At 45.3% G+C, this 15,057-nt stretch overlaps 1 protein-coding gene across 3 annotated transcripts in view; it reads right to left on the bottom strand.

Annotated features, from left to right (window-relative positions):
• CPA6 (carboxypeptidase A6) overlaps window positions 1-15,057 on the bottom strand; it is a 109,554-nt gene that overhangs the window by 13,030 nt on the left and 81,467 nt on the right. For all 3 annotated transcript variants that reach the window (XM_054018916.1, XM_054018915.1, XM_054018917.1), the window contains 2 exons: window positions 9,102-9,212; window positions 8,756-8,846 (listed from right to left, as the gene is read on the bottom strand). In XM_054018916.1, the coding sequence (XP_053874891.1) occupies window positions 8,756-8,846; window positions 9,102-9,212 (202 nt within the window). The remainder of the gene's footprint in view (window positions 1-8,755; window positions 8,847-9,101; window positions 9,213-15,057) is intronic.

The raw sequence follows: 15,057 nt of genomic DNA, 5'->3' as shown, positions 1-15,057 counted from the left end.
AGTGGTCATAAATTTAAGCAAAGAATGATGCAACAGCATGGGCTGTATCTTTGGATTAGTTCGGCTTTGCATCTATACCCTAAAATTGCCCTAAATCTGGGGGTCAGTTCTGGAAATCTCTCTCCCCTACATGGGGGATTCTCAGGTTGCATGGACCTGTTATAGCTGCTCCTATACCAACCCCCTCCCTGCAGCCAGTGGAGTGAGTGGTCCAATTTAGGGGTGTTCTACACTAGAATATTAGATTAACCCAGCTACATCACTCAAGGGTGTGAAAAATCCACACTCCTGATGGACATAGTTAAGCTGACCTAAATCTCCATGTAGACTGTGCTAGGTTGATGGAAGAATTCTTCCATTGATCAAGTTACTGTCTCTTCGGGAGGTATGTTACCTGTGACAATGGGGAAACCCTTCCTGTCTCCAATTAAATGCTACAGTGGCACAGCTGCAGCGCTACAACTGTGCTGGTGAAGTGTTTCAAGTGTAGACAAGCCCTTAGTGATCCCAGAGTGGCAGAAAAGCCCTTTGGGGCCACAGGTATCCATTTAGGGCTTGTCTACACAAGGACACTCAGGAAAATTAAACCACATTAAACCCACGTGTGTATGCCCTTACTCAGAATTAAAGTGTCATCAATTAAGTTTACCTTAATTCACTTCCAAAATGGAGAAAGCTAAACCAAATTAAGGCCACTTTAATTTTGAATAAGAGCATCCACACCATGGTTTAATGCTGTTTAACTTATCTACTTGAAATTCACAGTTAATTTGGATTAATTTTCCTGAATGTCTCTGTGTAAATGAGTCTTAGAGTAGCCTTAAAGTTGCTCTAAATTGCTCTAGAGAACAGCACAGATTTGTCCAAAATCAGGGAAGCACAAAGATGGCCTTTGCCTCGTCCCTCCTAAGCACTGTCGAGTGCTTCTTTATCACAGCTCAGGACATGGGCCCATGTGTTTAGGCTCTAGCACAGGAAACAAGTGGGAAGTAACGGACTGGAATTGGGTTGGAGGGAGGGAGATAGTAAAAGCAGAAATATTAACAGGATAGGCAGTATGGGAGAGGAGGAACGGAAGCAACAGTATAAAATTTAAACAAGTAGATTTAAGGGCTCATAATATATGCAAAAGATGGTGTCAAAAACTGTAAGTGTATTTTACTGGATTTTCTAATGTTTCTGTTCTGTCCTTCCTGCCTTGCCATCACTATGATTAATACTGCTTGCCCAATTTACTTTTCTCCATAAAATTTGCTAAATTATGTAGAGATAAAAATAACAAATCACTAGATGGCAGACTGTGGAGCCCTTCCTCCTAGCAACGACTGAGCATTTCCTCATGCAACTAATCTCACCGCAAGTAATGAGACTATTTTTATTATTTGTATTACAGTAGCATCTGCAGGTTCCAAGCTAGATCAGACCCCCAGATTTAGGGCATTCTTTCAAAAAAGAACTAGATAAGTTCATGGAAGCTAGATCCATCAATGGCTATTGGGCAGGGATGGTATCCCTAGCCTCTGTTTGCTAGAAGCTGGGAATGGGTCATTTGATGATTACCTATTCTGTTCATTCTCTCTGGGGCACCTGGCATTGGCCGCTGTCAGAAGACAGGATACCGAGCTAGATGGACCTTTGGTCTGACCTAGTATGGCCATTCTTAAGTTCTTATGTTGTGCTAAACACTGTATAAATACATAATAAGAAACAATTCCTGCTCTTAAGAATTTACAGTCTAAATAGACAATTCAGAAGGAGGGGAAACTCAAGTGAAAAGACTTACCCTTATTCTAGGCCACACAACAAACAGGAATAGAACCCTGGTCTTCTAGGTCCCAGTCTAATGTCCTATCTACTACACCACTACTTGAATATATAGGTATGTACCAATTTGCATGTATAAAGACTCTACAATCTAGATCATAAAATGCCATTTCCAGTTCAAGGGATCCATTTCTAATAATCTGCTATAATTCATTATTTTGTACTTAATCTATATTAAAGCAAAATTTAGGTCAGTTTCAGTTATAAATATTTATATAATAGAGTTTAAAATTAATCTCTATAAAATTAAAAGTAGCTCTTTGTTTCTTTTATAAACCTCCACTAATAGCCACCTTGAACTACTAAAAGATACTTTGTCTCAGCAAGGCCAGCAAAACATCTGAAGTCTCTAAGCCAAAACATTTTAGAAACATAAATAAAAAGGGTAGGAATTAAAAACAAACAAACAAACAGATCAGTTACACCATGAGCCACATTCACCATTGTGCACCAGCTCATTCTAGCAACACAAAGCAAGCGGTAAAACTGGCTTACTTGGCTTCTTAAAGGCCTGGTCTACACGATGAGTTTAGGTCGAATTTAGCAGCGTTAAATCGAATTAAGCCTGGACACGTTCACACGACGAAGCCCTTTTTTTCGACTTAAAGGACCCTTTAAACCGGTTTCTTTACTCCAACTCTGATGAGGGAATTAGCGCTGAAATCGGCCTTTCCAGGTCAGATTTGGGGTAGTGTGGACGGAATTCGACGGTATTGGCCTCTGGGAGCTATCCCAGAGTGCTTCATTGTGACCGCGCTGGACAGCACTCTCAACTCAGATGCACTGACCAGGTAGACAGGAAAAGCCCCGCGAACTTTGGAATTTCATTTCCTGCTTGCCCAGCATGGAGAGCACAGGTGACCACGCAGAGTTCATCAGCACAGGTAACCATGATGGAGTCCCAGGATTGCAAAAGAGATCCAGCATGGACCGAACGGGAGGTACGGGATCTGCTCGCCATATGGGTAGATGAATCAGTGCTAGCTGAACTCCGTTGCAGTAAACGAAATGGCAAAATATTAGAAAAAGTTTCAAAGGCCATGAAGGACAGAGGCCATAACAGGGACGCACAGCAGTGCCGCGTGAAAATTAAGGAGCTAAGGCAAGCCTACCACAAAGCCAGAGAGGCAAATGGAAGGTCCGGGGCAGAGCCGCAGACATGCCGCTTCTACACGGAGCTGCATGCCATTCTAGGGGGTGCAGCCACCACTACCCCAACTGTGTGCTTTGACTCCATCAATGGAGAAGCACGCAACAGGGAAGCGGGTTTGGGGTACGAGGAAGATGATGATGAAGACAATGAAGCTAGCTCACAGCAAGGAAGCGGAGAAACCGGTTTCCCCAACAGCCAGGATATGTTTATCACTCTGGACCTGGAACCAGTAACCCCCGAACTCACCCAAGGCGTGCTCCCAGACTGTGAGGGCGCACAAGGGACTTCTGGTGAGTGTACCTTTGTAAATATTACACATGGTTTAAAAGCAAGCGTTTTTAATGATTAATGATTAATTTGCCCTGGCAATCGCGGCCAGTACAGCTACTGATCCATCCATGTATGGGGATGGAACAGAAATCCTCCAGGAACATCTCCAGAAAGCTCTCCTTCATGTACTCCCAAAGCCTTTGCAAAAGGTTTCTGGGGAGGGCTGCCTTATCCCGTCTGCCATGGTAGGACACTTTACCACGCCAGGCCAGTAGCACGTAGTCTGGAATCATTGCATAACAAAGCATGGCAGCGTATGGTCCCGGTGTTTGTTGGCATGCAGACAACATCCATTCCTTATCTCTCTTTGTTATCCTCAGGAGAGTGATATCATTCAGATCACCTGGTTGAAATGGGGTGATTTTATTAAGGGGACATTCAGAGGTGCCCGTTCCTGCTTGGCTGAACAGAAATATTCCCCGCTGTTAGCCACACAGTGGGGGGGTGGGGTGAAGTGATCATCCCAGAGAATTGGATGTGGCGGGGGGAGGGGAGTTAGTTGGGTTTGTGCTGCATGTTAACCCGGAAACCGCAGCCCCTCCTTTTACATTGCAAACCCATTTTAAATGGCCAACCCAACGGGTGCTTGGTATAGGAAATGGGGGCGCTGCTGTTTGAAACCATTCCCACATGTTATGGATTGTAAAAAAGCCAAAAGACTGTGGCTTACCATGGCTGCCTGCAAGCCAAAATCTGTTGCCTGGCACTGCGTGAATGATCTCTCACACCAAACCGGCAGGCCCTCAATATAAGAGAAAAAATGCGACCTTGTAACAAAAGCACATGTGCTGTGTAATGTAAACAGCAAAATTTAACGTGAAAGAGTGTACCCATTGTTCTCTAAAATGTGTCTTTTTTAACCACCTCTCCCTTCTCCTCCACCAGCTGCAAATGTTTCTCCTTCGCAGAGGCTAGTGAAGATTAGAAGGAGAAAATGGCGGACTCGGGATGATATGTCCTCAGAGCTCCAGATGTTCTCCCACGCTGAAAGAGCACAGCAGAATGCGTGGAGGCGGTCAATGTCAGAGTGCAAAAAAGCACAATATGAACGAGAGGAGAGGTGGCGGGCTGAATCGCGGGCTGAAGAGAGCAAGTGCCAGGCTGAAGAGGATAGGTGGCGTCAGATTGCTGATAGAAGGCAAGAGTCGATGCTCTGGCTGCTGGATATCAAACTGATATGCTCCAGCGTATGGTTGAGCTGCAGGAAAGGAAGCAGGAGCAGAGACTGCCGCTACAGTCCCTGTATAACCAACAGCCCTCCTCCCCAAGTTCCGCAGCCTCCTCACCCAGACGCCCAAGAACGTGGTGGGGGGGCCTCCGGCCACCCAGTCACTCCACCCCAGATGATTGCCCAAGCATCAGAAGGCTGGCCTTCAATAAGAGTTAAAGTTTTAAAGTTTTAAACTGCAGTGTGTCCTTGTCCTTGTCCACCCCACCCGGCGTTCCCCTCCTCCCCTACCCCTCCTGGGCTACCTTGGCAGTTATCCCTCTAGTTGTGTGATGAATTAATAAAGAATGCATGAATGTGAAGTAACAATGACTTTATTGCCTCTGCAAGCGGTGCTCGAAGGGGGGAGGGGAGGGTGGTTAGCTTACAGGGAAGTAGAGTGAACTGGGGGTTGGGGGGGGGGTTCATCACGGAGAAAAAACAGAAGTTTCACACCATAGCCTGGCCAGTCACAAAACTCGTTTTCAAAGCTTCTTTGATGCGCACCGCGCCCTGCTGTACTCTTCTAACTGCCCTGGTCTCTGGCTGCACGTAAACAGCGGCCAGGCGATTTGCCTCAACCTCCCACCCCGCCATAAATGTCTCCCCCTTACTCTCACAGATATTGTGGCACGCACAGCAAGCAGCAATAACAATTGGAATATTGGTTTTGCTGAGGTCTATCCGAGTCAGTAAACTGCGCCAGCGTTCTTTTAAACGTCCAAATGCACATTCTACCACCATTCTGCACTTGCTCAGCCTATAGTTGAACAGGTCCTGACTACTGTCCAGGCTGCCTGTGTACGGCTTCATGAGCCATGGCATTAAGGGGTAGGCTGGGTCCCCAAGGATAACTAAAGGCATTTCAACATCCCCAACGGTTATTTTCTGGTCCGGGAAGAAAGTCCCTTCCTCCAGCTTTTGAAACAGACCAGAGTTCCTGAAGACGCGAGCATCATGTATCTTTCCTGGCCATCCCACGTTGATGTTAGTGAAACGTCCCTTGTGATCCACCAGGGCTTGCAGCAGCATTGAAAAGTACCCTTTTCGGTTTATGTACTCGGTGGCTTGGTGCTCTGGTGACAAGATAGGGATATGGGTTCCATCTATCGTCTTTCACAGCCACTGGGAATCGTCCCACACCTGCAACACGATTCGGTCCCACCAGTCTGTGCTTGTTTCCCGGGCTCAGAATCGGCGTTCCACGGCATGAACCTGCCCCAGGTTTTGCACATTGCTGGGGCCCGTACTTTGGGAGAGGTCTATGTCCCTGTCAATTTTTTCATCACTCTCGTCACTGCGCTGCAATCGCCTCCTCGCCTGGTTTTGCTTTGGCATGTTCTGGCTCTGCATATATGCCAGGACAATGCACGTGATGTTCATAGTGCTCATAATTGCCGCGGTGATCTGAGTGGGCTCCATGATCCCAGTGCTATGGTGTTGGGGCTCAAAAAAGCCGCGAAACTATTGTCTGAGGGTGGGAGGAAGGGAGGGGCAAGTGACAACATGGCTTACAGGGCATTAAAATCAACAAAGGTGGCTGTGCATCAGGGAGAAACACAAACATCTGTCACACAGAATGGCCCCCCCAAAGATAGAACTCAAAACCCTGGGTTTATCAGGCCGTTGATTTCACGGAGGGAGGGGGAAGCAAATGAATACAGAACAAATCTGGTCCATTTACTGTTTGAATCCACTCCATCAATCTTTTACATCTTAGGCTGGCAGCAGATGGTGTAGCATGACTGATAGCCATCGGCATCTTCTGGGTGCTTGGTAGAAGATGCTGCATTACGATTGCTAGCCATCATCGTCAATAGGTTCAATAAGACTGCCAGCAGGACTGAGTCTCCAGGAGACAAAACATGTCTGTCCAGGCGCCTCTGACCGAACTCACTGAAGAGTACGACGACAACGGATACCAGTCGTAATACAGCATCTGCTGCCAAAAGGCAAGGAGCTGCTGCTGTATAGCAATGCAGTCTCACATCTGCCAGAACGCAGATAGCTGATGATGGCTACCAGTCATACTGCACCGTCTACTGCCAAAAGGCAATTAGCTGCTGTTGTGTAGCAATGCAGTACCACGTCTGCTGGCACCCAGATGACATATGGTGACAGTGAGTTGAGCGGGCTCCATGCATGCCGTGGTATGTCATCTGCACAGGTAACCCAGGAAAAAAGGCGCGAAACGATTGTCTGCCATTGTTCTCACTGGGGGGCGGAGAGGGACTGATGACATGTACCCAGAATCCCCCGCGACACTGTTTTTGCCCCATCAGGCATTGGGATCTCAACCCAGAATTCCAATGGGCGGCGGAGACTGCGTGAACTGTAGGATAGCTACCCACAGTGCAACGCTCCGGAAGTCAACGCTAGCCTCGGTACTGTGGATGCAGTCCGCCGACTTAATGCACTTAGAGCATTTTGTGTGGGGACACACACATTCGACCTTATAAAAATGATTTCTAAACAACCAACTTCTACAAATTCGACCTAATTTCTTAGTGTAGACATATCCAAACTGGGTTTACAGCTGCTTTGCATCACTGGAGCAGTGCAAAGCAATTAATGCATACTCCTAACATTAAAACTTCTTTCTCCATTTTTACCAAATTTTCCAGATAAACTCTACCTTGGGGTGAGATGTGGCACCCAGGGCTGGCTCTAGCTTTTTTACTGCCCCAAGCAGCAAAAAAAAGCCCCCCCGCCGAGCGGCCGCGCCGCCCCTCCCCAGCCGAGCACCGCCCCCCCCCCCGAGTGCCGCCGGAACCCTCCCATAGCGCTGCCCCCCAGCCCCGCCCCGCCCCCCGCCGAGCGCCGCGCGCCGGAGCCCCCCCCCCCGCCGAGCGCCGCCGGACCCCCCCCCCGAGCGCCGAGCCCCGCGCTGCCCCCCCCCAGCCGAGCGTCGCGCCGCCAGAGCCTGCCCCCACCCACTGCCGAGCATCGCTGGAACCTCCCTCACACTGCCCCCCCCGCCGAGTGCCGCTGGAGCCCGCCCCCGCCCCTGGAAACCCCCCCCCCCAGAGCGCCGCCCCCCCGCCGCGCGCCGGAGCCCGCCCCCCTGTACCGAGCGCCGCCGGAACCCTCCCCGAGCGCCGAGCCCCGCGCTGCCCCCCCCCGCCGAGCGCTGTGCCGCTGGAGCCCGCCACCCCCCTGCCGAGCGCCGCCAGAACCCCCCCCCAGAGCGCCGCCCCCCTGACAAGTGCCGCGCCGCCAGAGCGCCCCCCTCCACGGAATGCCGCGCCACGCTCCCCCCGCCGCCCCTTACCAGGTGCCACCCCAAGCATGTGCTTGGGTGCCAGGTGCCCGGAGCCGGCCTGGTGGCACCTGATAAACTTGGTTTCTTTTTTGAGAAGTTAGGAGGAACATTCACAATCCAGCCTACAATATAATGCAGGGGTGGCCAAACTTACTGATCCTCCAAGCCACAAAGGACAATCTTCAGAAGTTCAAGAGCTGTGGCGTGCCTGCTGGGGCTTGGGGCTTCAGCCCCACTACTGCTGAAGGCCCAAGCCCTGGCAGGCATGCCCTGCGGGGCTGAAGTCCCAAGACCCCCCTCCCGCTGGGCAGAAGCCAGAGGCAATGCATGGGGGAGCACAGGGGGTCATGTGCCCCCCAAGATTTTTGCCAGGGTTTGCTGGCCCTGCTCAGTCGCATGGTGCCACAGGACCCCCCTCCCTGCATGGCAGCTGCTGGCGCTGGCAAACTGGGAGCTATGCCCTTTGGGAGAGGCAGCAGCAAACAGCTGGGAGCTGCAGGGAGAGCAGTTGCTTTTGCTGCTGCCTCTCCCAGCGGAGCTAAAGGAGCGGCCCCTCCCTAAAGCTCCCAGGTGTTTGCTGCTGCCTCTCCACATGGAGCTAACACCTGGGGGCCGCTGAGGGTAAGGAGTGTGTGATTTAAGCTGTTCGGGGGAGCAAACCTATAAATTGTGTCTCCCACTCTCAGCATGCACCAGTCATCTCTGGCAGAAGCCACTAGCCCCACCACCCTGCTGCAGGGTAGAAGCCCTGAGCTCCCTCGCCCCCATCTGGAACATGGGGAATGGGCAGGGGGTGCACCGTGAGCTGCACTTTAACGCATGTGGCTCGTGAGCCATGGTTTGGCCAATGGGACACTAGCTTCAATCTTAACTATGGAGAGGCTACTGCTGCTGTAGAATTTTCTGATCTATTCAGTGCTCTGGACAGTTAAATGCAGGATGACATTGTTATCCACATTCAGGTTATTTCCAGACTTACCACACCATTTCACTTTCCAGTTACGATTAGCATCTACACCATGGCAACGAAACTGTGAGTTCTTTGACCTTGTTTTTCTCCAAAATCGATCCTAGTTATAATTTTTAAAATAATGAAAATAATTGACTACATGTTGATAAAACAACTATGTACATATAACAAATCATCTAAGTTGAAGATGCTCAGTGCAGTATTTTAACTTTCTTACAAGTCAATTATATCCTTAGGTTACATATAATAAAGTGGTGGATCAGATCATTACAGCATTCAAATGAGACTTCTGTCTATAGGCATTCCATCTTTTGGATCTTAATATGTTTTCAGAAACATTGGCCAAACTACTTACATTGGTCCAGCTAAAATGGTATCCATCCACATTAAATACTGGCATGATGTAGAAATACAGCTGATTTAGCATCCTTCTCATGGCGGGATCACTCTGATATGTCTGAAGAGCCTAAAGGAGGAAGTAAAATAGAAGTAGTTTCTATAATAAACTGACTGTAGGCAGTTAGTACTACCCCACAGTTTACTTCTGTAACAGGGGCTTGGCCTTATTGCATTACTGCTATTCCAACAACTGTGCTTGAATGAAGTATTGTCTGTCCATAAATGAGATTAATAGCAACACAATAATGAGAATATATTCAGAAAATACTTTCAAAAGGAGATCATCCTATTGTTAGTTAATTTCAAACAGACAGGAGAATACTGGAAACTACTTGCTCTAAACAGAAACAAGTGCATTGAGCATTGGTGAGATGGCTGGGCAAAGGAGCTAAAAGTCAATGGACTAGAGCCTCAGCTGGCATGAATCAGTGTAGCTTGCACTAAGTCAATGAAGCTATGCCAATTTGTACCAGCTGATTATAGCACTTAATATTGGTGAGGTCATGACATATGAAAAGGTATCAAAAGGCAAATGACAATGGTCACATCATATGTGAGACAAAGATCTCTTAAATTCAAAACCATCAACCCAAATTACTTGTCCACTTACAATTGGGCAAATCCTGTAGCCTGCACCAAGCCTGTGTACCATAGGTTGAACCAGTAATTGAAGGTGGAGGAAGCAATTCTTCCCCTCTGCCAGATGCAGGAATGCAGTAGCCCATGCATGTGCTGCATTCCTGAACAGAGTTCTGGTTGGTCTATGTATTTGCAATTCCACCAGCCTCACAGATTCTCCTCCATTGTATGCAGAAGTGTGTAATCCTTGTGTAACTACCACCATCACTGGGCATTAACTACAGTGTTAAGGCTCCAATGCATCCAATGCAGTAAAAATGCTTAATCATGTGCTTAACTTGGAGGGAAGAAAGTGTAACACATTGAACATAGGCTACATAGGCATGCTCCCAGCATCTGGCCACCCTGTGCAATGTACCCACATCAGTTCCATTCTACTGAAGGTCCTCAAGGCCCACACAGGAGTTGTGGTGGGAAGAGCAGGATTTACTTAAAATTGATGAGAGCTAAAATTGTTACTCACAAATGCTAGGGCTACAGTATCAGGTCAGGGAATTTAATACCTATGCAGCTTGGTCCTGCAGATGCTCCAAGTGTGAAGCTCCCATTGAAGTCAAAGGATGATATTCTGTGTGATGTAGCTACAAGAATGCTCCCATAAATTCATAGCAAGGGATATTTAGGTTCGATATTAAGAAAAACTCTCTAACTGTAAGGATAAGTATGCATTGTAACAGATTACCTAAAAAGGGGTGGAATCCCTGTCACTGGAGGTTTTTCAGAACAAGTTTGTCAAGCGCCTGTCATGGATAGTCTATGTATGCTTAATCCTGCTGCAGCATGGGGAGGGAGATGGACTAGATGATCTCTGGAGGTACCATCCAGCCTCTTCATTTCTATGGTTCTATAATTGTCTGGGGACAGAGGTACTGGACACAACTCTTCCTTTATAGCAACCATGTTATTGTTTCTATGAACCATTTTTCTATACTATCTTTGTTAATATTAGAAAGCCACTTCAAGGCTCCCCATCAACATGGTTACAAATATTTGTATTAGTGACACGGCTCTGCTGGACTAGCAAAAGATAATTTTGTCAGAATGGAAGGCTATGGTTACTCCTGCAGTGATGGCTTAGAAAACCAAGACCCTGATCCTTTAGACTTAAACATTTGCATATTTATGCAAATTGAAGTAAATAGGGCTACTCATACATGTAAAGATATGCATGTGCTTAAGTCTTTATAGGATAAGGGAAATTATAGATGCTGTAAAAGTTCTGCATTGCAATGAAACTCAAAATGTGGGTTAGAGCAACTGAGCATCTCTTCCAGGCTTTTTGTAGGGAGAGAGGATTTAGTTGGGGAAGGGATAGACTTTTTTGCCGTCTTATGTTTTCTTCTCATTACCAAATGCTATCAAGTATGGTGGAAATCATGTCCCTATAATGACGATTTCCATGTCAAAGATATTGAGTTTGAAATAGTCTCTAGTTTTTGTTTTCTCTATAGTGTTCTTAGGCTTCAAGTCATATACTGTGATTGTGCTCTTTTATAGGAACTGTTTTTTACCTTCGGTATTGCGATGTATATTGTATTACCAGGTTGACATAATATGATACATACTCCTTAAAAATCACACTGTAGTGCTTTTGGATGTCAGATTCTTCCTCAGCAGGGCACCCAAATAATATTTATAAAATATAAATACAGTACATAACAAAATTGTCATGAAAACTCAGAGAAAAAATTAAAAAGTAAATTGAAAAGGGTCATATGCTTTAAATTATACGAACAGTTGTAAAATGGTGACCAGCCATCTTTGCAGGACCAGGAAGCCAGGGGGTAGCCAGTCCTGTTTAATTAGTTCCACCCTGCCACACCTGGGTTGGGTACAAAACTTAAAAAGGGGGGGAAGCCAAGGAGCTAGGGGCTGAAACTGGATCTGGAATGTATGCCCAGCAGTGGCAGTCATAAGAACATAAGAATGGCCATACTGGGTCAGACCAAAGGTCCATCTAGCCCAGTATGCTGTCTAGTGGCCAATGCCAGGTGCTTCAGAGGGAATGAACAGAACAAGTAATCATCAAGTGATCCATTCCCTATTGCCCATTCCCAGCTTCCGGCAAACAGAGGCTAGGGACACCATCCCTGCCCATCCTGGCTAATAACCATCAATGGACCTATCCTCCATGAATTTCTCTAGTTCATTTTTTTGGACTCAGTTATCAGGCCTTACGGCAATAAAAAAGGCTGTCTCCATATGTACAAATAATTGAATCAATAAAATTATATTTCTAATAATAGAGTTAGGGCTTCAAGCAATTAAAAGAATTAGTCATAATTAATTGCATGATTAATCGCACTGTTAAACAATACGAGAATACCATTTATTTAAATATTTTTGGATGTTTTCTACATTTTCAAATATATTAATTTCAATTACAATATAGAAAATACAAGGTGTACAGTGCTCACTTTATATTTATTTTTGATTACAAATATTTGCACTGTAAAAAAACCCAAAAGAAATAGTATTTGTCAATTCACCTAATACAAGTACTGTAGTGCAATCTCTTTATCATAAAAGTTACTTACGAATGTAGAGTTATGTACAAAAAAACTGCATTCAAAAATAAAATAATGTAAAACTTTAGCGCCTACAAGTCCACTCAGTCCTACTTCTTGTTCAGTCAATCGCTCAGACAAACAAGTTTGTTTACATTTGCAGGAGATAATGCTCCCGCTTCTTGTTCACAATGTTCCCTGAAATGGAGAACAAGTTTTCGCATGGCACTATTGTAGCAGGTGTCGCAAGATATTTACATGCCAGATGCGCTAAAGATTCATATGTCCCTTCATGCTTCAACCACCATTCCAGAGGACATGCATCCATGCTGATGACAATCCAAAGCAGCGTGGACCGACGCATGTTCATTTTCATCATCTGAGTTAGATGCCACCAGCAGAAGGTTGATTTTCTTTTTTGGTGGTTCAGGTTCTGTAGTTTCTGCATGGGAGTGTTGCTCTTTAAAGACTTCTGAAAGCAAGCTCCACATCTCATCCCACTCAGATTTTGGAAGGCACTTCAGAATCTTAAACCTTGGGTCGAGTGCTGTAGCTATCTTTAGAAATCTCACATTGGTACCTTCTTTGCGTTTTGTCAGATCTGCTGTGAAAGTGTTCTTAAAATGAACAACATGTGCTGAGTCATCAGTTGAGAGTGCTATGACATGAAATATATGGCAGAATGCGGGTAAAATAGAGCTGGAGACATACAATTATCCCCCAAGGAGTTCAGTCACAAATTTAATTAACGCATTTTTTTTTAATGAGCGTCATCAGCATGGATGCATGTCCTATGGAATGGTGGCCGAAGCATGAAGGGGCATATGAATGTTTAGCATATCTGGCACGTAAATACCTTGCAATGCTAGCTACAAAAGTCCCATATAAACGCCTGTTCTCACTTTCTGGTGACATTGTAAATAAGAAGTGGGCAGCATTATCTTCTGTAAATGTAAACAAACTTATTTCTCTTAGCGATTGGCTAGACGAGAAGTAGGACTGAGAAGACCTGGAAGCAATAAAGTTTTGCATTGTTTTGTTTTTGAGTGCAGTTATGTAACAAAAAAAATCTACATTTGTAAATTGAACTTTCACAATAAAGCGATTGCACTATAGTACTTGTATGAGGTGAATTGAAAAATACTGTTTCTGTTGTTTATCATTTTTACAATGCAAATATTTATAATAAAAAATAATAATATAAAGTGAGCAGTGTGTACTTTGTATTCTGTGTTGTAATTAAAATAAATATATTTGAAAATGTAGAAAAACATCCAAATATTTAATAAATTTCAACTGATATTCTATTGTTTAACAGTGCGATTAAAAATGCTATTAATTGCTATAAATGTTTTTGAGTTAATAGCGTGAAATAACTGCAATTAATTGACAGCACTAAATAGAGTTAGTACAGATGGGGATACAGGTAGCATTAGTTGGGATCTCAGCACATATTGGGATAACAGGGAATGAAATGGTGGACAAGGCAGCTAAAAGCACTGTAAGAAATGGACGGACTGACACAGAAATACCCTTGAGTAAGCAGCAATTCAAAAGCCTAGTGAAGAAAAATTTAAAAGAGGAATGGCCAAAAATTTGGATCAATGAAAAAAGAGGAAAATGAATTTTTTAATTGTGTTCTAGAGTTGAGGATAAGGACATACTTCAGGGCCCTGATTGGACAAATGAAGTGATTTTGTTTAGAGTACTGACTGGCCATTATGGCTTAAACAATTTTTTTTTCCGAATAAACAACCACAAAGCTGGGCTATGTGCGTGCTGTAACTGATCACCTTTTATGTGTTTGTAAGGGCTTTGGTAAAGGAAGGGAAAAGTTACATTATGTTATTTAGTAAAAATATGGGGGAAATGCGATTGTATTAGAAAGGTGTTGTTACGTCACCTGAAAGACACAGGACAGAACGAGAGAATGTGAACTGCTAGCTATTTAGGGGAGTATAGCTGGTGGCAGCTATAGACTATCCAGTCAACTCTGCTTTGACACGGGGGGGAAGGGGAGAAAAGCAAGGGCCGGCTGCGGAGGAGCGTAGTCAAGCTGGGTTGTGGCTGGAGAGTAGAGTAGGCTCATGAAACAAGGGGACAGACTCCAGGGAGGCAGGCCCGGGTCTGGTATTCCAGAAGAGAAACAGGGAGCAGGAGCATCAGGGAGTTCCTTGGGAGAGGCTGTTAGGGGAGGCAATAGGAACCTGGTAGGGAAAAAAGGTCTCCAGGGAGAAAGCCCTGGGAAGTAGAACTCAGTCAAAAGAACAAGGAAGAATCCTGCAGGAGGCCCTGAAGCAGGAGAGAATGAAAGAGACAAAACGGAAAAATCTCCTGGGAGCTATAGCTCAGGACGTTCTGAGGAACTGTTTTGTAGTTTTGCTTATGTCTGGAAAAGAAAAGTGCCTGTAAAAAGATTTTGGGTCTGGCAGTGGGTCCTTTGTGGGCTGGGGACAAGCCAACATTTTACAGTTTTTTTTTTCTTGAAAATAAAAGTCATACTGTGACTATAAAAGAGAAATAATGCAATGACTTAAAAATGATCCCACATCTTCCTCTGCACCTTAGGCAACATCCAATTTCAAACAGTTGATAGACACAAGGGTAAATAGATTAAAAAAACGTGATTGGAGCTTTAAACATGTATCGATTGTACAATATTGAGTCTCCTTTACTTTTTAATGCTTCTCTGTTTTGTTTTGATGATTGCTGTCTTGTGAAATGATACTGAGAGAGATTTTGGAAGTCAATATAGTCCCAAAGCTG

The sequence above is a fragment of the Malaclemys terrapin genome, chromosome 2 (genome assembly GCF_027887155.1).
Source record: "Malaclemys terrapin pileata isolate rMalTer1 chromosome 2, rMalTer1.hap1, whole genome shotgun sequence".
NCBI lineage: Eukaryota > Metazoa > Chordata > Testudines > Emydidae > Malaclemys > Malaclemys terrapin.
This window is presented reverse-complemented; position numbering and strand designations above follow the sequence as displayed.